The following is a 16,000-nucleotide window of genomic DNA, read 5'->3' as shown; positions in this document are numbered from 1 at the left end:
CTGCACAGCAACGTCGCAATCGCCGCCATGGGAAAATCAAAGGAGAAGCGCGCTGCAAAGCCCGAGTCGCCTAATAAAAGCGCAAAGTCTGCCAATTCCTTCATCAAAGTCGACAAGGCCGCGTTTGATCCCGCCCTAGCCTCGTTGTTTGCAAGCAGTGTACGTTTACTATTACAAATGTCTACCCAAGTGCGTGATTGCTGATTGAAATCTTCAGGCGGGACCAGTTCAGCCACCTCCAAAGTCTCGGTACCAGGCGCGCATACAGAAGCAAACGACCGAAGAGTCGAGCGAAGAGGAAGATGAGGGCGATGCCAACGATGCTGAACTAAGTTCGGCATCTGGCAGTTTACCCTCGGATGATGAGGACGAAGAGGATAAAGACGAGGATGAGGATGAGGACATGTCGGATGCCAGTGGCAACGAAGAGCCTGAGAGTGAGATCATTCTAGCAAAAGTGCGCGAGTCGGGGTTGGACGGGACACAGGATAAGCAGAAGAAGCGAAAACGGGGAAACAAGGAGGAGATTGAAGATGCGTACATGCGGAAGCTGGCACAGGAAGAAGAGAAGGAAGAGCAACAGAGGCAGAAAAAGCGCAAGACCAAAGAAGTTGTTAACGATGATGAGGATGAGGATGCAGACAAGGACGACAAGTCCTCTGACGACGCCGAAGATAACGATATTGAAGATGGTGACACCAAAGGGGACTCTGGTGAGGCCGAAAAGACCTTTACCATTCCCAAGCACGAGTCACTCATGGAGGCAACCGACGGCAGCGCAGCAGAAGTGGAAAAGGCGGCCCGCACTGTCTTCCTTTCCAACGTGTCCACCGAGTGCATCAACTCCAAGTCGGCAGAAAAGACCTTAAAGAAGCATCTCGAGTCCTTCATTGCTGATCTTGCAGACAATAACCCCCCACACAAGATTGAATCAATACGTTTCCGCTCTACAGCTTTTGGCAGTTCGCTCCCTAAGCGCGCTGCTTTCGCAAAGAAGGACATTATGGACGCAACAACAAAAAGCACAAATGCTTACGCAGTCTATACGACAAAGGTGGCCGCAAGAGAAGCCGTCAAGCGACTCAATGGCTCCGTCCTACTCAATCGCCATTTGCACGTCGATTCGGTCGCTCACCCAGTAAAGGTCGACCATCGCCGCTGCGTTTTCGTGGGTAATCTTCCTTTTGTAGACGACGAATCACAGATGCCTGTGGCCGAAGGCGAGAAGCCCAAGAAGAATAAGCCTTCATCTGATGTCGAAGAGGGTCTATGGGTCCATCTCTCCAAATGCGGCACCATTGAAAGCGTGCGCGTAGTTCGCGATGCAAAGACCAGAGTAGGCAAGGGCTTCGCCTATGTGCAGTTCACAGACGAGAATGGCGTCGAGGCCGCCCTGCAACTCAACGAGAAGAACTTCCCCCCAATGCTTCCCCGTAAGCTCCGCATCACGCGTTGCAAGGCTGAGAAGAAGAAGGACAAGCCGCGTGGACCTCCGCCCTCGTCGCAAAAATCGCCCAAAGCCAACGGCAAAGCGGGCTATACACCCAAGTTGAGCGAAGAGCAGAAATCGCTGCAGGGTCGCGCGCGCTCCATGTTGGGCAAAGTCGCAAAGGCGCAGACAAAGGAGGGTTTTGTATTTGAGGGTCACAGAGCGAGTGAGAGACAGGGCAAGAGTGGCCTCAAGTTCAAGGGTAGCGGCGGAGGCAAGAAAAAGGGTCCCAACGGACGTAAAAGTAGAAGTGCGGGGTGGAAGAAATCCGGTGGGAAGAAGTAAGACGGGTTTCCTCCTAAAGCATCTTCAGCATCGTCCCCTTTTTTGCTTTTTTTTTTCATAATCTTCTTTGCGCAAACCGATTGCTGCGCAGCTTGTAGTCTTAGAAAGCATTCTTGCTACGCACAATGTGCTTACATATATGCATAGACTTGTACAAGCCACATCATGTCTGTTCAAGTGGACTATGCAGGTCTGTAGTACAACTATGGGTGCTGAACTGTGTTTTTTTTTGCACCAACATGTATGAACAGTGGAGATTGACCTTCCATTTCTACAAGTTCATGTCCACCATGCTCTGCCGGTGACGTGATTATGCTGCAATTGCCGATTGCAGGAAAAGAAGGAGAACATGGAGCCGGTGAGTTGACACCTAAAATGAAACGTGACCCTGTCATCATATGATCGGAGACGCCGGCCTGCCCATGGGATGCATAGAGTGTAACAGATGGCGTATAGCCATGCTGGTAATATCGTGTGTAATTGATGAGAATTAGTTTTGCTAACTGTCAAGTGTGATCTCCGTGGTAAGGATGATGAGTGCCTAGCGCATGGCCATGCTACAAAAAAGTAAGATTTAGGTTTGCATGCTTATTGGTGGGTAACAAGACACCAGCGATAGTTGAATAGGATGACGTTGCATGACCCCGGTCTGTTGGCCTGACGGTGCGAGCCGAAGGTTTGGTGGCCGAGTTGACGGGCTGTCGTTGCTGCCACGGTGCGAGACTGGCTGTTTCTGATAGTGTGGAACGCATTTGGGCTACGAGCTTGAACGTCTGGGGGATCGACGAAGCAAAACTTTAATTGCACATCAATCACCACAAGAGCGGCAAACAAGGCGTAGGATCAATGCCGAAACAAGCGTGTGAGAGTGTGCAACAGTCGAGATTCATCCCTGGAACCCTTCATACGACTAGCCGTCGTAGCGAGTAGATGGGTTTATTCGGAAGTTTGGCTGGCGACAAGGCCCGATCCGAGGACACAGGCGTTTCGACCGCAACGGGTTTTCGGGTAAGCCGAACTAGGCACACTTGGAGCTGTAGGTCTGACAGGGTCCATTGAGGGTAAAGATCCTGCAGTCGGTTGCCCAAGTCATATATTTCCAAAACTTGGATGAATCTGGGAAAGGGTAATACAAAGGCGGCGAAGACCGAGTGTAGCATGTGGCACCGAGCTAGGTATTGCCGAGCTTTCCTACAATCATGTGTTTTGTACCGGGCGGTTCTCGCGTGCCGGCACAGCAGCTTGTGGTAACCTTGAACGGACGCGTGGGTAGGTGTGGGTGGAGGGGTTATGCAAGTCAGCGGAAGATGTAACCCCAACAGAACAATGCGATGATCAATAGCCATTGATACGCTGCATGCCGTAGGTAAGCAAGGCTGACAGATATCTAACCGAAGTGGACCGATGGCATTGGGGTCCATGGATTCGCATGTTGCACAGACACAGATGTTGCGACGCCTGGAAACAGAGGCATGTGTTTGACCATGTGGAACTTGCGGAGATGATGTGCAGGATGCAGATGGGGATTGCGGCATGGTATTCGTCCGTCTCCCATGATGTACCCACGCCAATGGTAGTAAATAAGTAGGTGTGGTTTGGGCAATGGTGAGGCTTGTGCTTGTGGGTGTTGCCAGGGATCATGGCACGTTGCTGCCCTTACAGCGAGTGTGTAGTGGTTGCATGCTGCTATAGAGTTGTTATGGCTTTGGTGTTTAGCCGACGGAGGAAGCACGTGTTTTGGTGAAAGCGCCGAATTGTCAAAAGAAAAGAGTGACCTCACAATGCGGCAGGACCATGGCGGCGGTCCCGAGACGGAAGCTTTGAACGACGCCGCCAAAGTATGACACAGAAGATGTCAGTGGCTGATGAAAGTGCTGTCGGCCTTGAAACGCGCTTTTAGGCCGACGGGCGAGCAGAGAAAGCCAGGGACTGATACGTGAGAAGGGCACGTCCGTTACTGGGAGGGCTGAGGCGTTTGGGTGGCGCAAGTGGAGGGTGCGCGGCAGGATGGGAAGCGTTTGCGCGCAAGCGTATTGGACAGAGGGGGCCAAAGAATGCTTGCATTTGCGCCCGATTGTGCAGGTAGGAGGGGATAATGTGACCTGGATGCACGTGCACTAGTGTTGGGACCCAAGCAATGTACTACATACATATGTATTACAAGTGTGTGTACATTCATGTATGTACACATGTACGCAGTACGTATGTATGTAGTGTTGGAGTGAAGGCCAGCAGGCATAGTTGACTAGCAGCATCGCATAACATTGTTCTCTGCTACTGTGGACACGGCGGAGCAGCGCTAGGCCAGGTCGCAGCAAAGGCAGCGCTGAGACACGGAGATGCGGACGAGACACGAGCTGAGCCAATGGAAGCCGGCACACGCTTCTACGTACTTGGGCGACGCGCGCAAAAGACACGACAGGCGCGAGGCGGCGCGTCGGTAGGCGGGGAGATAGGTAAAAAGGCACTGCGGCGGAGGAACGGGCTGTACGGGCTACACGGGAAGAGGGTACCTGCACAAATCACGGCCGGGTGAGCTGCCGCTCTCGGAGGCATACGCGTCTGAGGGTGAAGGACGGCGGGTGTGGAGCATGAGCGTCTGTCCAAAGTTTGGTATCACGACACATTGGCGGCAGATTTGTCACGAGGGTGATGCTGTTGAATGTCTCCATACTGGAGAAGCGCCTTGGGCTGCGCGGGCGAGGACAGGCGGGAGTGCATATGTGGCGCGCTAGGCCGCATTGGGGCATCCAAGGCTCGCCGGCTCTGGCTGTCTGGGGGGCGGAACCAATTTTCACGCCGCGGGCCAATGGAAGAGCGGTGGCAGCAGAGGGGAAAGCGCCGTTGGCTGCGCGCCGGGGTTTTTTGCTGCCTGTGGGACTGTGATTTGGCTGGGTGCGGAAATGCCAGCCAGGCCACCAATGCGCGTCGAGAGGACTGGTAATGTGCGGCCAGGGCGAGACAGAGACACAAAAGGGCGACTGTGGGAGAGGCGGCGGCTGGCGACTGCGTGGGCGGCTGGCGACGATGCCGACACCGACACCGACGCGGATGGACATGGGCAGCATGGGGGTGCTGATGGTGATGATGATGATGCTGCTGCTGCTGCTGCTGGGGCGGACGCAAGCGACGCACCGCCGCTCGTAGTAGCTCACCGCCGCTGCTGGCCGCTTATTGCTTCTGCGGACGTCATGTTGGCACGCCGCTGGCCTCTTCCCCTGGCAGCGCATTCACTCACACGTACATACATGTGTATACATACATGCACAGATGGGTACGTGTAGTGTAGAGAGAAACATAGTCACAGTCGTCGCGGGCTCAGCCGGGCGGCAGGCTGCGGCTACGGGGGGTGGTGGGCTGCTGCGATGGCCACGGCTCATCACATCCCATCCTGTCCATCCTCTCCCACCCCCCCAGGCAAGCGAGTGGGTGGACGGGCAGGGTGACGCGCAAAATGCAGCTGGTGGCTGACTGTCATAGGGTGATCCCGGCATGCCCTCTAGCGCACCAAGCTTGCGTTTCGCGAATAGAAATCCCCGCCGGCCGCTCCAAATCAAACCTTTGATTCCTCATTCTCCAATCATCCAGCCTGCTCCCCCCATATCGCCCATTGCACTACAGCGCTTGTGTCCTTGACCGTACCCGCCCGAGCGCTGCCGCTTAGTGTTCCCTCGCACGCCTCGGTCAGACAGCACCCTACAAGACAAGACCATTCTACACCCCACAGACACTCTGCCCTCCAGCAAATCAACGCGACTCGTCAACCTTCCAGCCACTGACCATTCGCAACCCTCCGCAACCCGTCCACCGCATAGATCACGGGATCGCATTTCGCTGCGAGTTCAAAGCATCGGTAAGTCAGTCCTATCATTGCGCCCTGATCTGCTGCAACGCGCTCCCTTGTTTTTGTCGTGTGAGTGAGCGCGTGCCGCCCGCCGCCAACTTCGCATACCGCCGCCGCTTCGCCAGGCACGAGAGGTGTCGTCCGTCTCTCCGTCGACGGCCACCATGCCTGGTCGCAGCCCAGCCCAGCGCTCTCTTGTCCACACACAACGCCACGCGATCCGCACCTATTGCTTCAGCCATGCATCGTCACAGGCTCATCTCCTGTTGATGCTTCCCTGGCATTATGACGCGTTGCGCCTTGCTCAGCTCGCCTGCCCGACCCGCTCCATCTCCACTCTGCCTGTCCATCGGCTTACATCGCATTAGGCAAAGGCACCACCACCACCACCACCACCATTACTACCACTACCACTACCACCTCTGCGCTGCGCATTCATAGTCTTGTATCCCGCTCTCTGCCTGCTACTTGGCTCGCGCCTCCTCTGCTCTCATTGCCGTTGCTGCTACCAAACGTGTCAGCTGCACACCTCAATATAGAGCTGCGCCGTCGCTGGTTGCCCTAGCTTTCAGAGCCGCAAAAGGTGACCTAGTCCATCTTGTCCCCGCTACGCCCCTGCAACCCGACCGCACGCGCGATTGAGAGACGCGCATGTGCTGTGCTGCCGCTGATTAAAGTCGGTAAGTGCCTCACCGTCATGCATGCATACACCTGCATTGCCAACGCATCGCCTCCAATCGCCCGCCCCGCCAGCACATGCCACCCTCGACATCCTCCAATTGCCCAAGCATTTGCGTCCTGAGCTAGCTGACGGTTACTCTTAACAGTGTAGACAGTTCTCTGCTTCATTTATGACTGGTGAATACCTGCAACGGTTCTTTCCCCACTACGGCGCGGCCCTCTAGAGCGCGTCGTCAACCTCACCGAGAGAAGCCCCTCTGCCCAGCACGAGCGCACAGCCCCACGACGCTCAATTGCGCCTCAAAGCCTCAGCAGCTTACAACCGTGCGCTCTAACAAAGTCGCCTCAGTTAAGCGTGGCCATTGACAACGCATCAACCATCCGCCCTGCTGCGACGTGACCCAGCGTTCCCGTTTTGCGCGCCTAGATACTGTGATCCTCCCGACATCTCGCCTCTAAACAGCAAACAAGCCTACCTCGGACGCTTCTTTGAATACTCTATTCAGCTACTCGAAGCTGAGCTGCATTGATCCACACAAGACCCCAGCCAGCATCCTATCCACTCTCTCCAAAGTCCCGGGACTTGTACTCCTAGGCCCTGTGGTGATCTCATCTCACCTCTAGGCTCCCACACCAGTCGCATTGCTTCTTGCACTTGCACGCGAACCCTCCGCGCCCAACTCCCCCAATTATCTCCTTTGGCACTCTACCCTTCGTCCGCCGTTGTCAGTTTGCGTATCACCCAGGGTGCGCTAAGCTTGAGCACGGGCCTGCAATACTCGACGTCAAAACCACCGACAGCCTCGTTCGCCCAACATCGCCATCATGACCGAATACGCACAGTTCCAGCAATCCCACCACGGGCACGCGCCTGCGCATATTCAGAGCTACGGCAGCAACCCGAGCCCTGCAGGCGGGAACCCTTCCATAACCTCACCTACGCAGCAGCAGATGCAACAATTTCAGCAGACATCGCCCATCTTGCCGTCACAAGGCTATGGCCATGGCGGCGCGCCGCACCCGCAACATCCTCAGCATCATCAGCAGATGAACTTTCCCCAGCAGCAGTACATGACGGGCATGCAAAATCCGTACCTGGCCTCGCAGCAGCAACAGCAGCAGCAGCAACAGGCAGCAGCAATGGCAACGGCAGCTGCGGCAGGCCCGGCCGGATACTACGATCAAAGCGCTATCCCAGGCCAACTGGCACAAGACCCGCGCGCATCCCCACGCATGTCCGTCTCTCAGATGAAGAATGACGGCCGTGTTGCCCCACGGTCCCCAACCAACGTCAACAATGCTATGAACAGTGCGCTTCCTTCGCAGGTTCAGATGACACCGACTCAGATGCAACAAAGACGGATGAGCACTCAAATCAGCAGCCCTGCGATGCAGCACCCACAGCCCGTCATGAGCCACGGAGGTCCACGGCCTTCAGTGCCCCCGCAAATGGCCCAGCAACCCCAACACCAACAATCACCAGAGCTCGTATCAGGGGGTCCCCAAGTTGAGGAGGCACCTCTCTACGTCAACGCTAAGCAATTCCACCGCATCTTGAAGAGACGACTTGCGAGACAAAAACTCGAAGATGCACTCCGCCTGACATCCAAGGGACGCAAACCGTACCTGCACGAGTCCAGGCACAACCATGCCATGCGTCGTCCGCGTGGTCCTGGCGGACGCTTCCTCACTGCAGAAGAGGTGGCTGCCATGGACAACGGCCAGAAAGGTGAAGGCGAAGACGGCAACAAGGAGAACACATCCATGCCCCCCAAGTCTGGTAGCGCTGGACCGAAGCGAAAGGCTTCGTCTTCCCAACTCAAGGGAACACCAGACGTCAAGAAAAACAAGGCAGGTGCTGTACAGCGTCACAGCACTAGTGAGGATGACGAGGAGGAGGATGAAGATGATGGCGAAGACGATAGCTGAGTAGCTCTTCGATCTGTTTCTCTTTCTTCTTAGGGTAATTCGACTCCTACATGTTTTTTTTCTTCCTTTTCCCCTTGTTAATTTCGACCTTTGGTACTTTCGAGAACCCCACCCCCCTTTTTTCGGTTCACGATTCACGAAGCGAGTGCTTTTGGGATATTTGTTTGTCTTATACTCATGTTACCCCTGTTGTCATCATTGACGCCTTCCACACACACATACACAAATTGTCGTAGCAATGGAATGAGTGGAATGAGGGCTACAGGTATGGCGAGGCGGTCTGAGCATATGGCACTCAGCTTCTGATGAGCCTGCTAGGGTCTTTGGTACTTTGCCATTGTTTTCAAATCTTGTCTACGGACCTTCTGTATATTTCTTTTTATCTTTTCTCTTATGACTCGATACCCACATTCGCTACATGTTTGGCGAGGATACCCAAACTAACGGCCAGGAGAGCCAGTGGTTATACTAGAAAGGGTCTCCTTCATCGGAAGAAAATCAATACCTTTTTTTTTTGCTTGATTGCTTAAGTGCACGATGTTTTTCCTGGCAGTGAGGTGATGTGATTTACATTCTGCATGTTGCGTTACATTGGGTGTGCAACCGACCTGTCACGGAACTGTAAACATGTTGTTGCGGATCCAGTTCCCGCGGGGATCTCTGTAATGGGCCTTGTACATATGTAACTACGCTATTAGCGGGGTTGGTTGGTCTCCGGGGTCCAGATGGATTTGTTGAGTCAGCAAGGCGGTTTTTTTTTCAACGGTACAGCTCACGAAAAGTTTGCGGCAGATGGTTGCCGCAGATATTGATTGGTGGTAGAAGGGGCGGGGTGGATGAGCGCGAACTACTACTAGTCGGAGGTTCGTTGGTGGATTGGTCATTGCTAAGTAATTCAGTGCGGAACTGAGGTGCGGGACCGCAGTTCGGTGACCAAGCGGAGAAGTGCATTTGCGAGGTGTGGGATTCTGCATGCTAGGCAAGAATGGCCAGGGATGCTACGATAAGCATCCTTCTCGTGCCTTCCGTCCAGGTACGCAGTACAATATGTGTCTTCTGCCGCGCCTTACTCCTGTCCGCCATTCCTCACAACAGCGACAAGATGACCAAAGACCCGCCCAGCCGCTCTTCCTCGGACGAGTCAATTCGAGAGGTTCAAGATGAAGAGCGAGAAGCCATCATTGGCGCCGAAAGGAGCGCGCTTGAGGAGGAATGGTGCAACGGCATTCGCTTGAAGGTCGACCTTCGACTATGCAGTATCGCGGGCCTCCTCTGCTCGCTCAATCTGCTTGACAGCGGTGTCATTTCCAGCGCATCCGTTACTTCCATGCTTCGCGACCTGGAGCTCGATGTCGGCAACAGATACTCCGTCTCCATATTCATTTTTACCATTGCAAGCATTGCTTTTCAGCTACCGTCAACAATCGCTGTCAGAACATTCGGCCCGAGAATCTGGTTTTCCTTCATCACCTTCTGCTTTGGCATCATTACGCTCTGCACAGCCTTTGTGCAAACGTGGCGGCAGATGATTGCACTCCGCATCTTGCTTGGTATTGCTATGTCGGGCATCTACCCAGGTCTGACCTATCTTATCTCCACATACTATACGCGGAAGGAGCAACAGCTTCGCTTTGCGCTGATGCAGAGCGGAGAAGTCATTGTGCTTGCAACGGGTGGGATTGTCAACTATGGTCTCAGCCAAATAAATGACACACATCTGAAAAGCTGGTCGTATATGTTTCTCGTGCAGGGGAGTATCACCGCCTTTATTGGTATCCTGACATACTGGTGGATGGTCGACTTTCCAGAGCAAGCACACAAATCCTTCTGGTTTCTCACTCCGCACGAGAGTGCTGTGGCATCAGCTCGCATTGAAAAAGACCGCGGCGATGTCCAGGCCGACCCATTTACATGGAGCAAGGTCTTTGTACACGCCAGAGACCCCAAAGTGTATGGATTTTGTATATTATATTTTCTTCAAAATCTCGTCTCGACCTCACTATCATACTTCCTCCCAATCATTCTACAAGGCGGCATGGGATTCAGCTCCGGCAAGTCCATTTTGCTCTCTGCGCCACCGTACTACTATGCTGTCATTCCAGCTATCCTGTCGTCCCTAGTCGGTGACAAGTTTCAGCTGAGGGGGCCAATCATAGTGTTCAACTGCCTGTCCCTGATTTTGGGCTTCTGTATGCTCGGCTTTTCGAGTCAGGTCACGGTAAGATACATTGGAACGTATCTTGCAACAGGGGCGTATGTGGCCAATTGGGCCGCCATGGCTACGTACCAGGCCAACAACATTGTGGGTCAATGGAAGAGAGTGTTTACGGCTGCAATGGTTACAGCGTTCAATGGCGCAGGTGGTATTGCTGGGAGCTTTATTGTCAGGCAGCCCGAGAGTCCAAGGTACATGACGGCTATCTGGGTTAGCATTGGAAGCCATATTCTTATCATTGGATTGATCGGCGCATTTTCGATCCACTTCTACCGGGCGAACCGAAGCCAGAGCAAGGGAAAGCGCATCTTGGAAGGAACGGAAGGGTTCCGGTTCACGTATTAGAGAGAAGAAGAAAAAAAAAGCTTAAATGTATGCATGACAAGGTGCAGCAGGACGTTGTCGAGCCGGCTTAATATAGATCCAGTCCGCAATTGTCTCGGGAATCCAGCTGCTACTTTCCCTTGTCTCTCAAACTCTATGCATTGATCGGTGTTACACTACGCTACCGGGCGGTTGTATGTACACGTGTATACATATACGTATATACGCATAGACTGCTGACGGCCGTGTTTCGGGCGCAGAGTAAAAAACAAAGGCGACGCGTGAGCAGTGCCATGGCCGACAAGAGTGCTAGACGGGGTTGCGGGAACATGGGACGAAAGCGGGTTGACGTCGTTGTGGGGATCTGGCTGGGCAAGGCGGATTCCATGCTGGCTCGTGCTGCGCGGCTCCCAAGCGTTGACGACCCAAGTTGCAACCATCAGTTTCATTTCTTCTCGGCTGTTAACAGCACGAGCATCCCCGCATTGCCGGTTGGTTGTCCCCAACATCGTCTTCACCTTCTCTCCAAGCCCGACACAAGATTTCCTGGTCTCTACGTTGCTGGCCGCCGACTAGGCAGCCCCGACCAGCTTGCCCCTGTTCCAGCTGGCCCCTCGAATCGCAGCAGCAACTCCCCGTAGCCTTCCGCCGGCCCAGCTGTATGCGCATATTCACCGACGACCAACGCCTCTAACCCTTCTTTCCGACGAGCTCGATTACCGCATAGAAGCCGCGCCGCGCCTTGTACCGCCACAATGGTCTTCCTGGGCATATACCGTGCCCTCTACGACTATGAGCCCCAAAGTAGTAATGAGATTGCCTTGACCGAGGGCGACATTTTGATGGTCCTGGAGAAGTCCACCGACGATGACTGGTGGAAGGCCAAGAAAAAAGGACGCGAAGAAGACGAGGAGGAGCCCGAGGGCTTGATCCCAAACAACTACATTGAAGAGGTGAGTCGTGTCTTTGGTACCCAATGGGGACCTCGGCTCGGCGTGGCTTGAGGCACACGTCCACGACAACGCCACTGCTTGTCTCGCAGATGTATTTCATGGCCACACAACTGACCACGTATACAGGCCGCCCCCATTGCGCAAGCCAAAGCCCTGTTTGACTACGACCGCCAGACGGACGAGGAGCTGTCGTTCAAGGAAGACGCCCTTCTTGATGTCTATGACACCACGGACCCAGACTGGACGTTGGTGGGTGTGGAAAGCGACTATGGGTTTGCACCGGCCAACTACATTGAGCTCATCAAGGGCAAAGCTGCCTCAGCCGCACCCACTGCATCGTCCCCGGCGGCGCCAAGTCGCCCACCAATGCCCCCAGCCGCCGACTCCTTTGACGACTCTCAGCCGCCTACCCCAGATAGCCCCGCGCAACCAAGCCCTGCTGCGGCACTCGCTGGCATCATTCAGAAGAAGTCTCAGGAAACCGCGCCGCGATCGACCATTTCGCCCCCACCCAACGTTAGCGCGCCTCAGCGACGACGCGTGCAATTCACGCCCGAAGAATCCGACGACGAAGCGCCACCACCTAGTCTTCCTCAACGGCGAGTATCCGAAGCGGCCTCTCATCCGCCTACCCAGTATGCAACAGCGCGATCCCCGTCCCCACCGGCCAGATCACCTCCCCCTCGAAGTGTCACGTTTGATAAATATGATCCACCAAGCAGAGAAGAGCAGCCAACCACTCCAAGGTCGGCCTCGGGATACCGTCTCTACAACATTTACGAGTACATTACGCAGCCGGGCAAGAACAAGAAGATGCCCATGACATTGGGTGTCAACATTCCCAAGGGCATGATCATGATTGCGCCAGAAAAGTCACGCGACGGGCCGCAACAAGAATGGAGTGCCGAAAAGATGGAGTACTATTCGCAGGAGGGCAAGCACATCTTCATGGAGCTCAAGCAGCCGAGTAAAAGCATTGACTTCCACTGCGGAGCCAAGGACACTGCGTCAGAAATCATGATGGCTCTTGGTGAGCTCGCGGGAGCTGCAAAGAGTGCGGGACTGCGGGAAGTGCTTGCTGCTGGCTCCGGACACTCCAATGTACAGAAAAAGGGAGTCATGTTATTCGACTTTATGGCACAGGGTGATGATGAGGTAACTGTTGGTCTCGGTGACGAGATTCTAGTACTCGATGATTCAGCTAGTGATGAGTGGTGGAAAGTCAGGCGGCTGAAGAACGGCAAGGAAGGTGTCGTGCCAGCTAACTACGTCGAGATTACAGAAACCGCGTCCGTACCTGCTCCTGCTGCCTCGATCGCTCGTTCCGGGACCAATGCTGGCCGATCTATAGTTGAACAGAACAGGCGGGAAGAAGAGGAGTTGGCTCGCCGGGCCGCAAGACAGAAGAGGCCAGAAAGTGAGGCGAGGAACGATCAGGTAGGCCCTGGCCTGCACTTGCCTTCGCGTAACTCTAGCCTTTTGCAGACAAATATTGACCAGCGTCGTGCCTCACAGAGAACAAGCAAGCGCGAAACCTCCTCCAAAGACTCGAGTTCGAAGTCCTCGTCCAAGCCAAGTGAGTACATTATTATACCAAAGGTTGAGTTGTCAGCGGTGCGAAATGCTCTGATGCATTTGCCTGTGGGCGTATTCCTCAATGGGGCTGTGACGTCTTAAGGTGTTTTAAATACTAATCGATATGTGCTAGACCCCGCCAAAGTGCGCACCTGGACCGACCGATCTGGCTCGTTCAAGGTTGAAGCCGAATTTATTCTTATCAAGGATGGCAAGATTCACTTGCACAAGGTCAATGGTGTGAAGATTGCAGTACCCGTCACAAAGATGTCTGTCGAGGATCTTGAATATGTCGAGCGCGTCACAGGCGAATCTCTGGATGACGACAAGCCTTTGTCTGACTTGAAGAGAAAGACCATGCAGCGATCAAAAGACGGACGTTCTCCGACTGGGTTGTCGGTTGAGAAGAAGCCCGAGTACGACTGGTTTGACTTCTTCCTCAAGTGTGGTGTCAACCCGCAAATATGTGAACGTTATTCTCGGGCGTTTGTAAAAGACGAAATGACCGAGGAGAATATTCCAGACATCACGCCGTCGCTTCTGCGTACTTTGGGTCTCAAAGAGGGCGATATCCTCCGTGTGTCCAAGTACGTAGATGCCCAGTTCGGGCGTAACAAGCAAAACGCCGGCTCTGCAGAGGACAATGGAGAGGGAGCGTCTGGTGGACTATTCTCTGGACCCGGAGGTGCACTTCGTAACAACACCCGCAAGGGACGTCCTGCACCTCCTGTGGAGACCAACGATGTGGTGGATCCAAAGGCATTCGAGACGAAATCCGACGACGCTGGAAAGAAGCCTGTAGAGAGTGCTGCAGCTTCTGCAGGTACATCGGACGCCAAGGCGAACGGATTCGACGACAATGCCTGGGATGTCAAGCCATCAAAGTCGGCACCTGCTTCTGCTCCAGAAAAGTCTGCGTCTCCACCTCCAGCGCAGTCTGCACCTGCTGCAAAGCCACCTCAGTTGACTGGAGCTATGGGCGAGCTGTCCCTCTTGGATATGCCCGCCCTCAAACCCGAGGAGATTGCTCAGCCAACACCTCCTGCACCTGCGCCTGCTCCACAGGCAGCACAGGCACCCGCTCCACAGCAGCAGCCACAGCAGACAGGAGCTACTCCAACTCTGTTCGAGCAGGTTGCAGCTATCAAGGCCTTGACTCAACCTCAGAACATGGCACCACCACGCATGCGTCCACAGGCTCCTCAGCAGCAGAGTGCTGGCGGTCTGCTCGCTCCACCACCTCCACGTGCAGCCTCAGCTCCGCAGAACCCGCAACAGAGTGCGTTTGGTCCGCCACCACCTCTGCAGCCTCAGCTTACTGGCTACAACCCCAACATGATGACTCCAAACGTTGGACAGGGGCAGGGAATGCAAGGAATGCAAGGCATGCAACCGCAGATGACTGGGTTCCCCCAACAAAATGGAGCATACGGGTTCCAGCAGAACGGCATGATGGCGCAACCAACGGGATTCAATTCCATGTCGCCGGCACCACCGCAACAGCCCATGCAAACTGGGTTTGCGCCATTTCAGCAGCCTCAGCCTACAGGGTTCCAACAACCAATGGCGACGGGCTATCAGCAGTCACCGCACTTCACCCAAGGGTTTGGTAACGGCAGTCCGTTTGCGGATCCCCCAATGGCACCTTTCCAACCACTGCAGGCCCAGCCGACTGGATACAATTCGTTCCAGCCAGCACCGCTTAACCCGCAAGCGACTGGTGTCAACCGCTTCTTGCCTCCGGCAATTGTGCCGCAGCCGACGGGCTTTGGTCAGAGCCCACCACCGGTACCTCCGATGCCGCCTATGCCGGGTATGCCGCAAGCACAGCCTTTAGTGCCGCAAAAGACTGGACCTCCCCCAAGCATCAAGTTTGGTGTTCAGCCTGCGAAGAAGCTGACAGCTCAGCCAACGGGACGGGCGAACCTCGCCAATGCTAGTAAGTGGTTGTATTTGATGATTGATGGCCGTGTTGCTAACTTATTTACTAGCTCCTCAGAACCCCTTTGGCTTTTAAGCTTTTTGGTGTATTATTGGCATGGATGTACCAGCGCCCTCTTTCATCTCTTGCCCTTTTTTGTTTAGATGAAGGCGGATACAATTAATCATTCTACCTCTACGTGTACTTGTACATAATTTTGCTATCGTGGGGCGTGGTTGCGGGTTGGAAAGAGTTGGATGGATTCTGCTCTGGCGCAGAAGGGACCCACGGCATATTTTGAGTTTACTTTTTTATTTCTTTACATAGCGCATACTAGCATGTCCGTGCCTCCTTGGGAAGTAATTGTTAAAGTTCTCTGAACGCATCTGGGCAATTGATTGAGGATGCGGGTGGAAGAGGAGTGGCGCATGGGATGGTGGGTGAGCAAAGGGAAATCGTGGGAAAATGTACAGCTAGGATGGATAATGGAAATTACAAAGGTTGACAAGAGCTCCAGCTAAACGCGTTCTGCCGTGACGACTGGGGAAAGGAGAGATGCAAGGGACATGTACACTGAGAGATTGCAGCTAAGCCCTGTGCAGCCCAGTATCGTTCAGATTAGAGCTGTTGTCAGGGACGAGGCGGGGCGCAGGCGAGACTGGGATGAGACTTTGGCACCAAGCCTTTGCCAAGTAAAGCTTAGTTTAGCGTATCCCCCGACAGCCCATGTCACGGCATCTCACGCGGTTTCTTCCTACCGACATGACATGTACGGGGTGCATAG

At 54.3% G+C, this 16,000-nt stretch overlaps 4 protein-coding genes across 4 annotated transcripts; all 4 read left to right on the top strand.

Annotated features, from left to right (window-relative positions):
* Positions 1 to 27: 27 nt before the first annotated feature.
* COCVIDRAFT_90076 (hypothetical protein) lies at positions 28 to 1,774 on the top strand (the record flags this gene model as incomplete). Its single annotated transcript, XM_014704585.1, has 2 exons — positions 28 to 159; positions 218 to 1,774. 2 exons carry the CDS (start codon positions 28 to 30, stop codon positions 1,772 to 1,774), a joined length of 1,689 nt encoding a protein of 562 aa, XP_014560071.1.
* A 1,199-nt stretch (positions 1,775 to 2,973) lies between these two features.
* Positions 2,974 to 5,245, top strand: COCVIDRAFT_13140 (hypothetical protein; the record flags this gene model as incomplete). Its single annotated transcript, XM_014704502.1, has 8 exons — positions 2,974 to 3,043; positions 3,117 to 3,140; positions 3,491 to 3,612; positions 3,719 to 3,856; positions 3,974 to 3,980; positions 4,072 to 4,306; positions 4,530 to 4,920; positions 5,045 to 5,245. 8 exons carry the CDS (start codon positions 2,974 to 2,976, stop codon positions 5,243 to 5,245), a joined length of 1,188 nt encoding a protein of 395 aa, XP_014559988.1.
* A 1,879-nt stretch (positions 5,246 to 7,124) lies between these two features.
* On the top strand, positions 7,125 to 8,228 carry COCVIDRAFT_13139 (hypothetical protein; the record flags this gene model as incomplete). Its single annotated transcript, XM_014704501.1, has 1 exon — positions 7,125 to 8,228. The coding sequence occupies one exon, from the start codon at positions 7,125 to 7,127 to the stop codon at positions 8,226 to 8,228; it is 1,104 nt and encodes a 367-aa protein (XP_014559987.1).
* Positions 8,229 to 9,330: 1,102 nt separating this feature from the next.
* COCVIDRAFT_90249 (hypothetical protein) lies at positions 9,331 to 15,312 on the top strand (the record flags this gene model as incomplete). The annotated part of the gene is made up of 6 exons (XM_014704584.1): positions 9,331 to 10,634; positions 11,495 to 11,720; positions 11,847 to 13,157; positions 13,236 to 13,296; positions 13,429 to 15,234; positions 15,287 to 15,312. 6 exons carry the CDS (start codon positions 9,331 to 9,333, stop codon positions 15,310 to 15,312), a joined length of 4,734 nt encoding a protein of 1,577 aa, XP_014560070.1.
* Between the last annotated feature and the right edge of the window lie 688 nt (positions 15,313 to 16,000).

The sequence above is a fragment of the Bipolaris victoriae genome, assembly GCF_000527765.1.
Source record: "Bipolaris victoriae FI3 unplaced genomic scaffold scaffold_14, whole genome shotgun sequence".
Classification (NCBI taxonomy): domain Eukaryota; kingdom Fungi; phylum Ascomycota; class Dothideomycetes; order Pleosporales; family Pleosporaceae; genus Bipolaris; species Bipolaris victoriae.
The sequence above is the reverse complement of the archived record's forward strand: the minus strand, read 5'-3'. Positions and strand labels throughout refer to the sequence as shown.